The sequence below is a fragment of the Enhydra lutris genome, unplaced genomic scaffold (genome assembly GCF_002288905.1).
Source record: "Enhydra lutris kenyoni isolate GAN:26980312 unplaced genomic scaffold, ASM228890v2 scaffoldscaffold5, whole genome shotgun sequence".
Lineage (NCBI taxonomy): Eukaryota > Metazoa > Chordata > Mammalia > Carnivora > Mustelidae > Enhydra > Enhydra lutris.
Window position 1 is genome coordinate 655,150 of NW_019154089.1, and position 17,564 is coordinate 672,713.

Genomic DNA, 17,564 nt, shown 5'->3' on the forward strand with positions numbered 1-17,564 from the left:
AAGATGACCTAAAATCTTTTCACTAATTTCCAGGAAAAATTACATAAAATAATAAAACACCAAGACATAGTCTGATGAACTCTCAGAGGTTTAAAAGTATAATGAAAGACTCTTATGATAATCCAGGCAAAAAAAGGAAGTAACTTACACATAATAGGGAATATTCCAGCAAGCTTTGGAAATATTCAGTACCAGAAGACAGTACAATAGAGGGTTTTAAATTTTGAGGAGAAAAAAGAAGCAATTCAATAATTCTATATATGGTTACATTCATTCATAAATACAACATATAGCAGTCTCAAAAATGCAAGCATCTGTGAATTCATTTTTCGTAGGAGGAAAGTAAATTCAAATCAAAATGCCAATATTAGCCAGCCAAAAGGGAGTCAGGTTTAGGAACTCAGGAATTATAAGGCTACCTACTACAAGAGTAGTAAGATAAAGAGTGAATTCCCTAAATACACAGTTAAAGTTAAACAATGTGAGAAATAGTGTAAAAAAAATTGTAAATATAAATGTTATAAAAAAATGACAATGCAAAAAAAAAAAAAAAAAGCTCATGCAAATCCTATGGGGGAAGATACATTATTCTCCTCTTTCAGAATGAAATCAATATTGCCTGAATACTTGATTTTCTTGAAAAAATCAATGTTAAGGAAATTAAAAAATATTTCAAAATTTGCATTTGTAGATGATGTCTGAATACTCTCGGAAAGTAATTTTACACTTGTGTCTTATGTAGTTCACAAAAGCTTTGGGAGCAATTAAGAATCAGCTCACAGAGCTACTTGGAACACAGAAAGATTTTTTGATAAAACAAACATGGAGACTCTGATTAAAGATTAGAAAATTAAACCAAGAAAAGAAAGAAAGAGAAGGAACTCGCTCAATATAATTCAGTAAGAATGTGGGGAATCAGGTCTCAACTGTTAATAGAGATGCAGACTAGTTCAGCATTTTTGAACAATTTGGCAGCAGCTATCAAAATTTTAGATTTGGATCCTCTGATAACTAGTAATTTCATTTCTAGGAATATATCCCTATACATAAATTCACAAAAGTAGCAGAAATATGTAAATATGTTTAACAATATATAGTGTAGCATATCTATAATATTTAAAAACTATAATAACCCAGAAATTTATGAATAAATAAATGGTCAATAAATTACATAGAACCCTGGTACCTGTGAAAAAGAATGAGAAATCTATAGGAACATAGAAAAATATTATAAGAAAAAAGTTACAGAAGAGTATATGTAATAACAAATCCATTCATATAAAAAAAGACATTGCTCACATACATGGACTATATATATGCTTGGGGACAGAAATGCCTAGAAGGACAAATAACATATTGCTGAAATTTTAAAAAAATTATGAAAGGGGAGCTGGTCCACATTTCTATTTCATTAAGATTTAATATAGATAACAAATTAATCTTTCAAAACTTTTTCTTTTGAGGGAAGTCCACATCAAATCTCATTTCAAAGGAAATAAATTCCACAAGTAAGAACCAGAGATGGTTAACACATCCATGTCCAAGGCATGTAATTTCGACTTTCTAAAAAGTGCCCAAAGAAGTTCATTTGGTTGGTAGAATTCAATCTAAGGAAAGCAAAAAGAGTCAGAGAGCCTACTTTATGGTTAGGGATGAAAATCGGTGATAGACCATTATGACATATTCAAAGTGCCTAATTTCCTCACCAGTGTTAAAGTGCTTCAACTTTAATAAAATACTGAAAATGTTTAAAAAAAAAAAAAAAGTCCTTAAAAGCTGTGGTCAACACTATGGAGAAAGTATAGTAAAAACCAAAATTCTATCTCAATAAGAATTATACAAAGCACCGAACATTGAAAACTGTTTCTTTCAACATATGTAAATTTTCATCATACACACATAAAATATCTCTGGAAAGATACAGGAAATGAACATTATGGCCAATGGAGAGGGAAAGTAGGTGCCCATAGGGCACTTTACATTTGAATTTTGAACCATGTAAAGATATCACCTATTTAAAACTAAGAAAAAAATTTTCAGAGTGCCTGGGTGGCTCAGTGGGTTAAGCCTCTATCTTCAGCTCAGGTCGTGATCTCAGGGTCCTGGGATCGAGCCTTCTCTGCAGAGCAGAGAGCTTGCCTTCCCCTCTCTCTGCCTGTCTCTCTGCCTACTTGTGATCTCTCTCTCTGTCAAATAAATAAATAAAATCTAAAAAAAAAAAAAAAACTAAGAAAAAAAATTCAATTATAAACTTTTAAAAAAAAATAACAATTTAGCCAAAATAACAAGGAAATTAAGTATTGGTATGGAACCAACTTCTACTCAATATGGCAAATACCCCATAACTGGCAAAGCTCTGTACCTACCACACTTCCTTAGGTTGGTTTTATTTATTTCCTCTGACCCATTTCATCTAAAACAGATTCACTGTGAGCAAAAGAAAAAAACATGCTCTATCTCATGCCTTTGGTATCCTATCCCTTTTCCACCCCTTCTTCAAGGTGGTAAACACCTTTTTTTTTTTTTTTAAAGATCTTATTTATTTATTTATTTGACAGAGAGACAGTGAGAGAGGGAACATAAGCAGGGGCAGTGGGAAAGGGAGAAGCAAACTCCCAACTGAGCAGGGAGCCCAATGTGGGGATCTATCCCAGGACCCTGAGATCATGACCTGAGCCAAAGGCAGATGGTTAACGCCTGAGCCGCCCAGGTGCCCCAAGGTGGTAAACATCTTAAAGTAAAATGGCATTCTAAATTCCTTGTCTCTCATTGAACATTGCGTGTGTATACTTGAAAGCCGAAGCTGTAAAAACAATCCTACACAAAGGACATTTTGAAAAGTTTTAAGGTATGTAAGATGAGAAGATGAACACAAGTTTATATTGCTACTTGAAATAAACTTTGGCTGCAAGAAAAAAAGGAATGTATTTATAATTGAATAATTCCAAAGATAACTGAGAGACTTATATTCTTGAGGAAATAGTTCATTTAAAAAAAAAATCCATGTCAAAGAAACTCTTCCTACTTCTTTAATCGTATTTAAGTAGAATAAAATATTAATAGATGACTAAGAGGTAATGACTTAGCATTATAATGTCAGATTATTCTTTACTGGGGTAGCCTTACTAAGTCAATTGTGTATTTTAGGGATTAATAACTTTTTTTTTTAAAGTAGACTCCACACCCAGCATGGGGCCCAAACTCATGACCCTGAGATCAAGACCTGAGCTGAGATCAAGAGTTGAATGCTTAAAAAAAAAAAAGAGTCAAATGTTTAACCAACTGAGCCACCCAGACACCCCAGGGATAAATAACTTCTATCTATTAAGACAATCTATAAGGTATTTTAAAACAGTTAAACCTGCTAACTAGTAATTATAGTTAACACCCAAAATAATTTTTGGTAATTAATATGCATCTAAGACATACAAATATTTTAAGAGGGAAAATAATTTATATAATACTTAACACAATTATTAGTAATGATGGTTTATAATCTTAAAAATTCATCTTCTTTAAGATCTCATAGCACTTTACACATTCTTGGACTAACAAAACATTCAAGATCATCTAATCCATCTAATACCTCCAAATAGGGAATTCACTTGTTCTTCAGAAATCACAAAATTAGACTTAAGCCAGGTAGTTAAAGATCATCTGGTCTAAATCCCTCACGAGAAAAGGAAAAGGACCTGCTTCCTCCCCGCCGCCTGCCTCTCTGCCTATTTGTGATCTCTCTCTGTGTCAAATAAATAAATAAAACCTTAAAAAAAAAAAAAAGAATACACAAGAAAAGGAAAATGAAGAAGAAGAGGAGGTGGGGAAAAAGAGAAGAGAAACAAAGAAGCCTGGAGAATTTAAGTGATTTGCCCAAGGATACCCAGCAGAGCCAAAGTAAGTAAGTTTTACTTTCAAATGGCAATGCTGGCCTATAAAATGGTAAGGTGGGTCACTAAATCTTTCCATATGAACATAACTAGAATGTACTCACATTCCCTTAATATCTATGTTAGTTGTTTATCATAGGAAGTACTCCTTGATTGGGGAACTTACTGATGAGTTTACTACAATATACCTCTTTTAGAAATGAAAGGCCAAGGAGCTGAAGACTTATTTTTTTTTTTTAAGATTTTATTTATTTATTTGAGAGAGAGACAGTGAGAGAGAGCATGAGTGAGGAGAAGGTCAGAGGGAGAAGCGGACTCCCCATGGAGCTGGGAGCCTGATGCGGGACTCGATCCCGGGACTCCGGGATCATGACCTGAGCCAAAGGCAGTCGTCCAACCAACTGAGCCACCCAGGCGTCCCTGAAGACTTATTTAACTGATTTATATTATCACTCTTTCTCCCATTTCAAATTCAGTTTTGCTGGCAAATACAGGTGAAGGAAAGTCTACAGATCACCATTATTTCTCCTATCCTAACAAATGTACCAAAGTTTTAATACCAAAATTAACATGTCATGATAAAAAGATTAAGATTCTATAATCTTCACAAATGGTTTGGAAAACATAAACACCAAGTCAAAACACCTCTGACATGTTAGTCAACACAAAGTCAAAATTAAAAGCAAGCAAGAGAAAAATGCAGAGTTTTACAATCAAATCAAACTGCTGTATATAGTTAATGCAAATTCTCCACCTTGAACTTGAAAAGTAATAGTAACAAGAAGACTGTGGTAAAAGAAATCAAGTCATAAGTGCTTTAGCTAAAGCTAGCTGGCTACAGAGACGAGAACAAGTATGAAATACTAAAACTTTGCCTTCTGGTCAAAAGACCAGTAACTGGGGAAAATAGCCTAGAGTAATAACACCAGAGCAGGTTCTGAAAGACTACAGGACTTGGTCGATTTCAGTTATGAAATGGTGTTACTTGTAAGTTCTGATCAAAGAGTTCAGTAACAAATGTGTGAGGACACACATAATATGAAAATTCCTTTTCAGAGAAACAAGATTAAGCAGTTTCCAAAGACAATTTTTAAATATATTTCTTTTAGATTTTAAGTAATGCTAATGCATTTTAATACAAATTTTCTTAAAATGGATTTACTCATATACCTATAATCATTATCAAAAACTAAAACTAAACCTGGGCTCAATAAACAAAGATGCTATGTAGACAAAGAAAACTCATAAAGGAATAATCTTGATTTCAATATGCAATTCCCATTACTGTTGTAATAAGAGATGCAAACATCAGGAAGATATGAATTAGGTGATCTGTTCAAGGTTTTCTACTCATAGAGTAGTCAAAATGATTCTGCATGCTAAACAGGGAGAATTTTCAAATAATTCTGGAATTAATGGACAATTTTTCATTTAATTTTTTATTTTCAAAAAGAACATTTTAAGTGGTCTATTTAAGGATACTAATCAAGTTGAAAAGTTTTAAATAGATTATTCAAATTTATTCAATTATTAAAAAGTTAGAAAAGCTATATATATCAATCCACAACCTCTAAATATGATATTCAGTGTCCTTTTTCTAGAAATATCTATATATCATTTTATTTTAAAGTATTTTTAAAACTAGAAAAAGTGACATTTTAAATAACTAAGTTTCAAATTAGAACATGCACATATTTTGAGGATCTACCTGAAAACGCTCAAGTATGCCATCAGTTCTAGCTGAGAATTTTTTAAAAGCAATCAATAAGAAAATTCTAGATTTCCCTTAAAACTAAGTCCTGAATTATACCTACTATACATTTAGAATGAAAAGCCATAAAAGTTTTCAGTTTTATTTCAGGCAACAATACAAGAAAACCAAATTGTTGCATTAGAAGCTTTTCAAACCATAATTAATATCCTAACTGATTCTGGTACAAAATATTCTAAAGAATGAGAAACAATAGCTTTTAAGTCCCTTTTCACAAATTATTATACCAAAACCTTGAACTGTTGCCAGAACTAGACTCTAAAATTTAATAAAGCATAGGGGTTGGTTCGGACTGTGTTCCAAGGTTGCTTGGAAATCCTTATTTAAAACTGAAGGTAAAAATAGTTCTCCCCAAAATGAAGGCTCTCAGCCAGCCCATACACACAGAAAATTCATTTTACTTAAACAACTAACAAATATAGATATAGAACACACCAGTGGGATGCCAGAGATAGAATGGGAGTGGAGAGTCTTCTATCTACAAAGGAAAGGAGGAAATTAGTCTAGCCCAAAATAGATACGAGGAGGTGGCAGCAAAGAATGGTGAACAAGAAAGATGCTATTGCCTGTAAGGTCCAGCTAGTAAAAATGATCAGTCACTTTTTCTCAGGATTTGGACTGATCCGCCTGTTTAACTCACTTCTTATTTTTTATTATGTCTTGTTTCCCCCACTGGCTTACATAGTAACGCCTGAAATCACAAAGTTTATTTGTAGGTTTTAAATACTGAACTTAGTATACTTTCCCATACTTGCCATATTTTTTATAAAGAATGAGTACTGCTTTTTATTAATCAGAAAAAGAACTAATATTAAAATTGAAAAGCCTCTCCACAGATAGCAAAAGCATGGAACAAGCAATATATTTTTAAAGTTAAAATAAAGTTAAAAAAAAGTTAAAATAAAAATATATTTTTAAAGTTAAAAAATAATGTGGTTATTCAAAAGAAAAGAAGCTATGCTCATGAAGTTATTAAATCTAACAGTATTTATACTGTGAAAAATGAAAGCAAGTCAAAAGTTCAATGATAAGTGAATCATGGTTTGTTAACGGAAGAGCTATAAATATAGAGACTATGTAGCAATATGTCGAACACACAGTGGAAAAAATAGAAAACAACTTTATTACACTATGGTTATAATTACAAATAAATATGAATGCAAAGGCAAGATTGTAAAATAGAATAAACGATTATATTAGGATAATAGTATTACCCTACTTAATTAAGATATATATTTATCGGAGCCACTTTTTTAGTCATACAATTGGAATGTAAAATAGTATGATAAATTTAAATCTTTTTATCTGTTCATTTAACGTAATTCTTCTGAGGAACTCTAATCATACTCTTTATGTAATTCCAGAAGACTACAAAATAAAACATTTAAATTAAAAATATTTCATAATAGATTTTTAACTCAAAATCAATAAGGTTTTGCTATATATTAGATTCTATTTAACAGATAGTTCCTCTTCTACTACTTAATATTTTCAGAATAATTTTAAACAAACAGATTAAGAAAATGACTTTGCCAAAGAAAAATGGAGAGAATCAGATAGAATTCAGAGGAATATTTAACTTTGTATATAGCATTTATGCTACATCTTATTTCTTTATTTCAAATGATGAAATACTTCAATTCTTAATTTTTATGGATGACCCAAAGCAAGTCTAAAAAAGGAAAGAAGGCAGAAGGTTAAGATCCACTTAATGTATCATTCTGCGTAATTTTCAAGCAAAAAAAGTACACCTCTCAGAAATTCTAACCGATGAGGCAGATCCTGATTGATGAGAATGAATCCTATTATTATCATTATAATATTTAGAATCAGTAGAAATAATGATAAATAGCAAAATCATACTGTACATTTATGTTAACCACAATCATTATTTTCCAACAATGTTCTCAGGTATCTGTGGAAATATCTGTTACTTGAAAGGGTTTAAAAGGCAATATTAAAAACTTTTCTTTCTAAAAAACTTTAATATATCAGTCCTCTACAACATTTATAGCTGTGCACGTCTCACAGATTTTTAAGAAATATAAAAGAAAATTCGGAGACAGACTCTAGAAAGCAATTTAAAGTACCCTCCAAAATAAAAATTAGTCAAAGCACACATTTCATCAAGAAGTATGAACCTTTAAAGTGAAAAACTATTTATAATTTACCACAGTTGTAAAGATTATTACATATATGAAGCTTGCCATCTAATTTGAAATTTTGAAAAGCCAAAATAGAAAACATTAAAAGAAAACCAACAGAATGCTGTAATAATGTTGTTAGGAAGAGGATAGTTTTGTTTTCAAAAGTCAAACTAATTAAAGAAACAAAAGAAATCAAAGTGATTTGATAGGTTATTCTATTCTGTAAACATATCTTTGAAATTATATGTCTAAAAAGAGCAGTTTAAAAAGTTCAGAAATGTCAAACAGGACTGGCGTGAGTGGAAGAAACCAACAAATAGTTTTACCTAGGAAAGAAAGAGTATGCTCTATTAAAAACTAAGTACTTTCATATATATTTAATGAATGCAACAATTATAATAACTTTTTCAAAAGTAATTTTATGCAAAGTATGCAAACCATTGATCTCCTTTCCAAGTGTTTTCTAAATGTTAAAAATAAATGAAAGAATATCAACATTCACAAATAAATAAGTAAATAAATAAATAAATAAATAAAAATGTCTTACTAAATCAGCCCCTGCTTGAAGTAAAACATCTGCAACATCCGTATGTCCATTTTCGCAAGCATAGGTTAAGGCTGTGTCTCCTGTTGCTGTCGTAGCATGAACATTAGCACCTGGCAAGCAAAAAAACCAAACATTTACTTGTGAACTGTAAAATTGTGTTAAACAGTCCAATTTTACAATCTGATGAAATTGATGAATTCAGTGAAATCTTTTTTTTTTAAGATTTTATTTATTTATTTGACAGACAGAGATCACAAGTAGGCAGAGAGGCAGGCAGAGAGAGAGGAAGAAGCAGGCTCCCCGCTGAGCAGAAAGCCCGATGTGGGGCTCAATCCCAGAACCCAGGGATCATGACCCAAGCCGAAGGCAGAGGCTTTAACCCACTGAGCCATCCAGGCACCCTGAAATTGATGAATTCAAATATTAAAATACTACAGTATTTTAAGTATCCTATTTTTCTTTTATGCATTTAGGCACACAGAAAGGAACTGTACTAGAGGTGCCTGGGTGGCTCAGTTGGTGAAACATCTCCCTTTAGCTCAGGTCATAACCCCAGGATCAAATCCCACATCAGGATCCCTGCTCAGTACAGAGTCTGCTTCTCCCTCTGACCTTCCCCCATCTCATGTTCTCTCTCTCACTCTACCAAATAAATAGAATCTTTAAAAAAAAAAAAAAAAAAAAAAGAGGAACTATATCAAATTACTTTATATAGCCCAAGTGGGGGCGGGGGAGCTGCAAAACAAAAAATATCAAAGAGTTCTCAGAAATCATATTGGTGGTACTGCTGATTTGTATTCTTTTTTTTTTAATTTAATTTTTTTTCAGTGTGCTGATTTGTATTCTGACATAGTTCTATGGATATCTTAAAATCAAGTGAGTAAACGAGTAATCTTTGGTGAAAAGTGAAATTTTTGGAAGAACCGAGAGAAAACACAGAAGACTGTTGAAGTTAAGTGAAAACTCTATGGCTCTGAATTAGAAGTACTGACATGAACTCATGATGTATTTTATCCGTAAGAAAAATAAATAATTCCTAATTCTGACAAACCAATAAGTGCTAGAGACAATGACACACCAAGCAGAAATAGTCTCTAGCTTACACTATGGTTTCTACATACTATTTTCTAACAAATCCAACAAGGGTTTAGAAAAATAACTGGTTCCAAGACTGGGGCAGAATGTGTGTAAGATGTGCCTGAAATACCTTGCCATATCAGAAAACAACGGAATTATGAGAGACTATAGTGAGGTCACATCAAAAGGACTTCGGAGCTAACCTTACTGACCAAAGATAATCAAATTTTCCCATCTTTCAATAGTTTTTGCTTCTAAAAGAATGAGAACTATGATGAAGTAAAAGCCATCACATATGCTTCAAGTAAAAAACAAAACTTCATTAGTCACCAGTGAAGGATGTTAGGGGATTAATATTGTTTTGTTAACTGGTAAATAAAAGGGAAAAAAATCAAACTGCCATTCTCATAGGATTTATGTCTAAGGGTAACCAAATAGCTGATGAAGGGTAGTTTCTCTTTATAGACACATTTCAGCTAATAAAGAAGGAAGGAATAACAGAACTGAGACTACTCCTAATGAATTAATGGATCTACTGATAATTTATGAATTAATGATCATTTATGGTTAATAATATCACAAAAAGAAAGATAATCAGATGTTTATTACCTCCGGAAGGAAGTATACAAATATTACCTATGAAGCAGTCTAGTAAAAAAACAAACAAAAAAACCCACATCATACCCGAATTCTGATCAAGTCTCTAGATTTAACTACAACTTTATAGGAAATCCAAGAGACAGAAAAACAAGTAAAATAAAATCATGGAGATGCAACTGGCAAAATCCACACCAGTGGGAAGCCTAAAGAATAAACATTCCATTTCTTCAATCAAAGCTTGCAAGGAAAGAGAAAGATGGAAGGGGAGCACAAAGACAAAAAAGAGACTTAAGAGACATTAACCAACAGTTGTTGTATAAATCTTATTGAATCTTGATTCAAAAAATTCATTAAACACACACATACATATTTGTAAGAAAAATATGAAAACTGCTTAGACATTTAATAATACTAAGAAATTATTATTTTAAAAATTGTAGGTAGGAAAATGATACTGTGGTTATTTTTTAAAGATTATCTTTCAGAAGGGTGCCCGGGTGGCTCAGTGGGTTAAGCCTCTGCCTTCAGCTCAGGTCATGATCCCAGGGTCCTGGGATCCAACCCCACGTCGGGATCTCTCCTCAGCAGGGAGCCTGCTTCCTCCTCTCTCTCTGCCTGCCTCTCTGCCTACTTGTGATCTCTGTCTGTCAAATAAACAAATATAATATTTTTTAAAAAGATTATCTTTCAGAGATACCTATTAAAACATTTATTGATCATTTAGAGAAATAAATTTATATTTTTAATAATTTATTTTTAAATTAAAAATTTGAATTTTAAATTTAAAAATGTTTCTATAAATATATATGGTGGCAGATGTTAACTAGACTTAAGTGTGGTGATCATTTCACAATATATACAAATACCAAATCATTAGGTTGTACACCTGAAACTCATGTTATCTGTATCAATTACATCTCAGTAAAAAACAACTGTATAAAAATAAATGGGGGAAAGCACCTGGGCAGCTCAGTTGCTTAAGTGTCTGCCTTCGGCTCAGGTTGTGATCCAGGGGTCCTGAGACTGAGTCCCGCATCAGGCTCCCTGCTCAGAGGGGAGTGTGCTTCTCCCTCTATCCCTTCCCCCTGTTCATGATATCTCTCTCTCGATCTCTCAGATAATAAATAAAACTTTAAAAAGAAGAAAATAAATGGGGGATAAGGAGGAATATAGATTAAATGAGATAGGTGAAGGCGCCTGGGTAGCTCAATCTTTAAGCGTCTGCCTTGGGCTCAAGTCATGATCCTATGGTCCTGGGATTGAGCCCTGTGGGGACTTCCTGCTCCGTGGGATGCCTGCTTTTCCCTCTCCCACTCCCCCTGCATGTATTCCCTCTCTTGCCATCTCATTCTGTCAAATAAATAGATAAAATCTTAAAAAAAAAAAAAAAAAAGAAATGAGATGGGCTATAAATTAAAAATTGGTAAAGAAAGCTGGGTGATGGGCTTCTTAGGGTTCATTATACTATTCTCTATGTTTGAAAATATGCCATAACAAAAAGGTTCTTGAAAATGGTAGAGGCAATATATTAAAAAATTTATTGTTTTGCTTTTTGTGTTTGTTTTTAGTGCTACACTCTAAGAAGAACTTCATGTAAATTAAGCACACTCTAAACTGGAAAAATATTTTTATAGATAGTGATCATATAAAAAAGTGATTCTCAATCCCCTGAGATAGTTCTGGAAACTTTGTACGTCAAATTAGCATGAGCAGCTAAACAAGATTCCACAGTAGTACAACAGGAAAAATGATGTCCAGAGCTCTAAGTATGAACATTAGCTCTGTCACTTATTAGCCTGGTTGCCTTAGGGTAACATGTTTATGTATTGTTTCCATATCTATAAGAATATGTTTAATATTTCTAACTATGTAGGGACCAGTGGCAATTAATAGAAATAACATAAAAGCTGAGCAGAATGTCTTGGTATTCAATAATTTCTTATTAAACATTAATGCCTTCTCTTAAAAGCCTCTTACAACAGCAAGACTTTACGCAGAGGGATGTGTAAAGACTATGGAAGGTAATCACTGGTAGGGGACTCCTGAAGGGCACAAAGATAGTTGCTGAAAATGATGGAGGTACAATGACTGAATAATGCACACATTAACTACAGTGATTAATAATATCTGAGTCAGGGGAGAGGTCAGCTTGTATGACTGGCCTATGCTTTTGTTCAAAAACTACACAATCATCTGCACCATTAACAATCTAAGAAATTATTTCAATAACAATTCAAAGGAAAAATTGAATCTGGGCTATAATGAAATTAATGTTAACAACAAAAGCTTAAAAATATTGAACAAAGCCTTGCTAAATATTATATTTTCCTTAACATATTAATTTCTTCATATGTCAAGTTTTAAACAATATGTCAGACATAGATAAAAAGAAAAATTTCATATTATTTCCAATATACTTATAAAGGTATATGTCTACCTGGATATTTTTTTCTAGTTTTCTAGTACATTCTTTCTTTTTTTTTTTCTTTAAGATTTTTATTTATTTATTTGTCAGAGAGAGAGAAAGAGCAGGAACACAAGCAGGGGGAGCAGCATGTGGAGGGAGCAGCAGGCAGAGGGAGAAGCAGACTCCCTGCTGAGCAAGGAGCCAGATTCGGACTCTATCCTAGGCCCCTGGGATCATGACCTAAACCGAAGGCAGATGCTTAACTGACTGAGCCACCCAGGTATCCTCTGGTAATTCTTATTTTATGCTATAAAACTACAAATATTTTATGTAAAACTACTTATTTCTCCCTACTGCTTATCAATGCATAAAGCACAAATCATTTTAAAACTAAGTACTTCTGCCAAAAATTAAATTCCCACTTGTTCTTTTTTCTTTTTTTACTCTTAAGAAGACTTAAAAATGTCAAGAAATGAACAGGCTTAAAAGTATCAAACTATGACCTCTATAATGTCATCATCCCCACCTCCACTTACTAACAGAGACTAAGAGGAACTAATTTCTCCCTTCCAGAAGCCACAAACTATTGGAGAGAGAAGGTCAATGTGCAGGCTATGGTCATGAAGCAAACCTTAACAATAAGAAAATGTTTAAAAATGACATTTTTAGAGATGTAGGAGCCTAAGTAGAACAATCAAATTGTGGAGCTGGCTTTCAACTTTTGTAGATATGAAAAAGTAAAGGTTAATTGATAAAGTTATGAAAGCAATATAAAATCTTTTTTCTAAAGGGCATTTTTAAATTCACATACCAGCAGCCAATAAATATTTAACCAACTCGAGGTGTCCCTCCTGTGAAGCCTCCATCAGAGGTGTGGAGCAGCCGAGTTCTAGATCAGCCCCTGCTTTAATCAAGAAGTCTGCAACTTCAGAAAACCCTCCACAGCAAGCCAAGGTCAGAGCAGTTTCTTGGGTTTCTTCCGTCTGGGCATTTATATTTGCTCCTAAAAGGAAAGCATAAAAATTGATACACTAGCTGCAATACTTATGATAAAAATATTGTTTTAAATTATGTTAATCATCTCTCCCTGCTTCTGGGAGTCCTTCTAGGGTGCTGATAATTTATTTTACCATCAATGCAAAAAAATATTTTAGTTGTAGTATACTTCGCTGATACTCAACACAAAACACCCAAAGGAAATTTATTTTTTAGTTAAAGAAGTAAAACTACTTTACCTTGCGCTAAGAGTAGGGCCACCATCTCCTCATGTCCTTCCCGAGCAGCTTCCATCAAGGGAGTATATCCCTCATCATTAACTTCTTCTAGATTTGCCCCCCTTTCAATAAGCAGAGCTGCCAATTCAACATGTCCTCCACAGGCAGCTAGCGTTAACGGAGACTCGAATGAATCTGCGGGCATGTTCACTTGAGCACCACTATCCAAAAGCAAACGTGCTACCTCTACGTGTCCATCCTGCAGATTTTTAGAAGGAAAGCAAGAAGGAAGGAATTTTGTTGTTTTGAGATGTTTAAATTGGGAGAAAAGAAGAGATTGAGGAAAGATGGAAAGGAAGAAAGAAACAGAGATGCACCTTAGATACACACGTATTATCATGCCCATCTGAGAAACCTGAGGTGTCTTATCAAAACTCCATTAAAATTACTTTACCTTACCTTTGAGCAAACCCAAAATTCTCCACAAGAATCAGACTTGCAACATATATTAACAATTCCAAATAATTTCAAATTTTCACATTCTTTGAGGTTCAAAAAACTGTTAAATCCATACACAAGAGTACCTCAAAATAATTACTATTTATACTACTGCCAAGTCAAATATAACTATACCCTCCAACCTAGGTGTCATAGGAAACTGTATTAGAGCTATTTAAGAAACAAAGACTTGACAAAAAGTAACAACAGATTCTATGAAGTCATTACCACTTGGGATTATGTCACCAAGGAAAACCCCAGTGGGCTGATAGTACCCTATATTTTCCCTCATCACTAGCTTGTTGCAATGAAAGAAAAAATTTTACAAAGATATATAAACAAGTATCTATTCTCTTGTAAATAATATTACCATGGGTCCATCTGTATAGACAGAGGCAATTATTTTCTTTTTAAAGATTTTATTTATTTTTTTGACAGGGAGAAAGACAGCAAAAGAGGGAACAAAAACAGGGGGAGTGGGAGAGGAAGAAGAGGCTACCTGCGGAGCTCAGAGCCTGATGCAGGTTTTGATCCCAGGACCCCGGGACCATGACCCGAGCAGAAGGCAGACACTTAACAACTGAGCCACCCAGGTACCCCAACAGTAAGGCAATTAATAAAACATTCTCATGGAGCGTAATTCATCCTATCCCTCTGCCACCATAAATATTCCTCTTTTATTTGTTTGTTTGTTTTCTTTAGTGTCAAATTCTTTATTTATTTATTTATTTATTTATTTGAGAGAGTGAGAGTGTGAGCAGGAAAGCACAAGCAGGGGAAGCAGCAGAGGGAGAGGGAGAAGCAGACTCCCCACTGAGCAGAGAGCCTGTTGTGGGGCTCATTATCAGGACCTTGAGATCATGACCAGAACCCAAGGCAGCCACTTAACCAACTGAGCCATCCAGGCACACCTTTAGTTTCAAATTCTTCACTTCAAAATTTTATATAGACCTTAACTCTTGTTGCAGCATATAAAATCAAACACTGTGTTGGTCTGTATTTCAAAAAGGACCAAAATAATGCTAATGAAAAGTAAAGACTGAATATAAAAATAAGGTTTTATAAGGTTAGTCAATCCTTTCATTAAAGAATTAATTAAAGAAACCTTAATTAAATGTTAGATTTCAATATCCATCAAGAATTTCATTATATTTGGGGCGCCTGGGTGGCTCAGTGGGTTAAAGCCTCTGCCTTCGGCTTGGGTCATGATCCTGGGGTCCTGGGATCGAGCCCCACATCAGGCTCTCTGCTTAGCAAGGAGCCTGTTTCCTCTTCTCTCTCTATCTGCCTCTCTGCCTACTTGTGATCTCTGTCTTTCAAATAAATAAATAAAATCTTAAAAAAAAAAGTTTCATTATATTTAACTAAATGACTAGCCTAGCTTTAATCACTTTTGACATGATGTCAAAAACAAATGACTTGGCATTAAAACTTCAGTTTTACTAAATCTTAAATAAAATTCTAGCTTTACTATTAAACACTAATACTTCAAATATACGTAAAATAAAGTATATTTTAACCAAATTGCTGTATTAAGTTATTTGGTATTTGAAATACATTTCTAATTGAAAAGAAAACAGAATTTATAAGTATTCACAGATCAAAGAACTACTGCCATGCATAGCTCCTCTAGGCTGCCAATAGTTTTGTGTGAATTTACTTCAATTTCTTTACTGATTTTGCTTTTATATCTTGAGTACATACATTAAGAGAGAAATTATACTAAGCACTTTTTGCTTTAATAAAAAAATTTTAATTTTGTCAAAGGAAAAAATAAAGAAGTAAAAACAATATAATCTAATCTTAAAGGTCTAATACAATTATTAGACTTTTTAAAAATTCTAAGACTAGCCAATAGCCAGTACTGGATTCACTCTCCTATAATAAAAAATGGTAAAATTTGGGAAAAAGAGATAAAGCAACTGGAAGCACTGAATAGCAACCAGTCTAAGGCTAAGCACCAAAAAAAAGGCAGCACATAAGATTAACCCTACATTCACTCCAGCTTTAGGCATATTCCAAACCATGGTCTAAGGAAACCAAGGCTAAACAAAGAGTGAAGATTTCTTTCAACAAAGAAAACAAAGATCAGAATACAAAGCAGCCAAAACAGAACTGCTGGAGTATGGGCAGGATACCTGAGAAAAAGAAAATACAGAGTAATCTCAAAATCTATATAAAATTATCTTCAGATACTTGGGGCAACTCCTGAGTTGAACACACCAAAGATGCCACTCTAGGAGGCTAGCAGAGAATGGCTGCTGAAAGGTTGGAGACCTTGGGAGTTCAGACTCAGCCAGAATAGAAAGACCAATGGTGAATATCCATGCTTTCAAATGAGATGGTAGAGAGGATACCTAAGGAGTATCCAAAGATCAAGGAGCAAGGAAGTAGGAGTATAAGAATAAGGAGTATAAGAAATTAAGCCTCAGTATGACCAATGATCCACTGCTAGAACAAAACATAACAGTTTTATAAGAACATGATAATCAAGATACTTGAAAAGGGATCATCCATAGCATATGGCTTACAACTAAAAATACCACATATTAAAAAGCAGGAACATGTGGTGACTGTCAAGATATGCAATAACCAATAAAAGCAGACCTAGTGGGGGGGGGGGGAAAGCAGACCTAGAAATAAATCAAACACAAGAGATGGAAAAAAGGACTATTAATGATATATTAAAGAAAATAAAGGGGGGAAAATGGAAAAATAAATAAAAAATAAATTTCAACATAGAATCAGAATAAAAGAACATCATATCAATAATTATATTTAAATATAAATGGTCTAACCAAACCAATTAAAAAACAAAGACCGACAGAGTGGGTTGCAAAACATGACCTAAAAATACGCTGTCTGCAAAAAACTCACTTCAGTATAACAATATAGGCGTATCAAATATATCAAAGATTGAAAGAAAGGATAAAAATATTTATCAGGAAAACAATCACTGGAAAACAAAAGTAGCCATATTAATATCAGGAACTATGTTAACAAAGGAGACCTCAGAACAAAGATTACCAAAGAGACACATCACATAATGATAAAAGAGTCAATCATGAAGAAGACATAGCAATTCTAAAAATGTATAGGTACCAAACAACAGAGATCCAGCATGTGAAAAAATGAGAAAAAAATGAAAAGCAACTAAAAGAACTACACAAATCCACAAGCACAGCTAAAGATTTTAACACAACTCTCTCAGTAATTGTTAGAAAAACTATACAGAGAATCAGAGATAATGTAGAAAAATTCTACCATCAATCAACAGGATCTAACTGACATTTATAGAACACTCTATCAAAACCAGCAGGATATACATTCTCCACAAATGCATAGGGAATATATGTCCACATCTTGAATATAAAACAAACTTAAAGAAATGAAATCATGTAGAATGTATTTTCTGA

At 33.4% G+C, this 17,564-nt stretch overlaps 1 protein-coding gene across 5 annotated transcripts in view; it reads right to left on the bottom strand.

Annotated features, from left to right (window-relative positions):
* Positions 1-17,564, bottom strand: part of LOC111140800 (ankyrin repeat and KH domain containing 1) — a 122,042-nt gene that overhangs the window by 58,547 nt on the left and 45,931 nt on the right. For 4 of the 5 annotated variants that reach the window (XM_022492979.1, XM_022492978.1, XM_022492981.1 and 1 more), the window contains exons 8-10: positions 13,672-13,909; positions 13,248-13,439; positions 8,353-8,462 (exon numbers count right to left, since the gene is read on the bottom strand). In XM_022492979.1, the coding sequence (XP_022348687.1) occupies positions 8,353-8,462; positions 13,248-13,439; positions 13,672-13,909 (540 nt within the window). The remainder of the gene's footprint in view (positions 1-8,352; positions 8,463-13,247; positions 13,440-13,671; positions 13,910-17,564) is intronic. The other variant, XM_022492982.1, reaches the window with a different exon arrangement.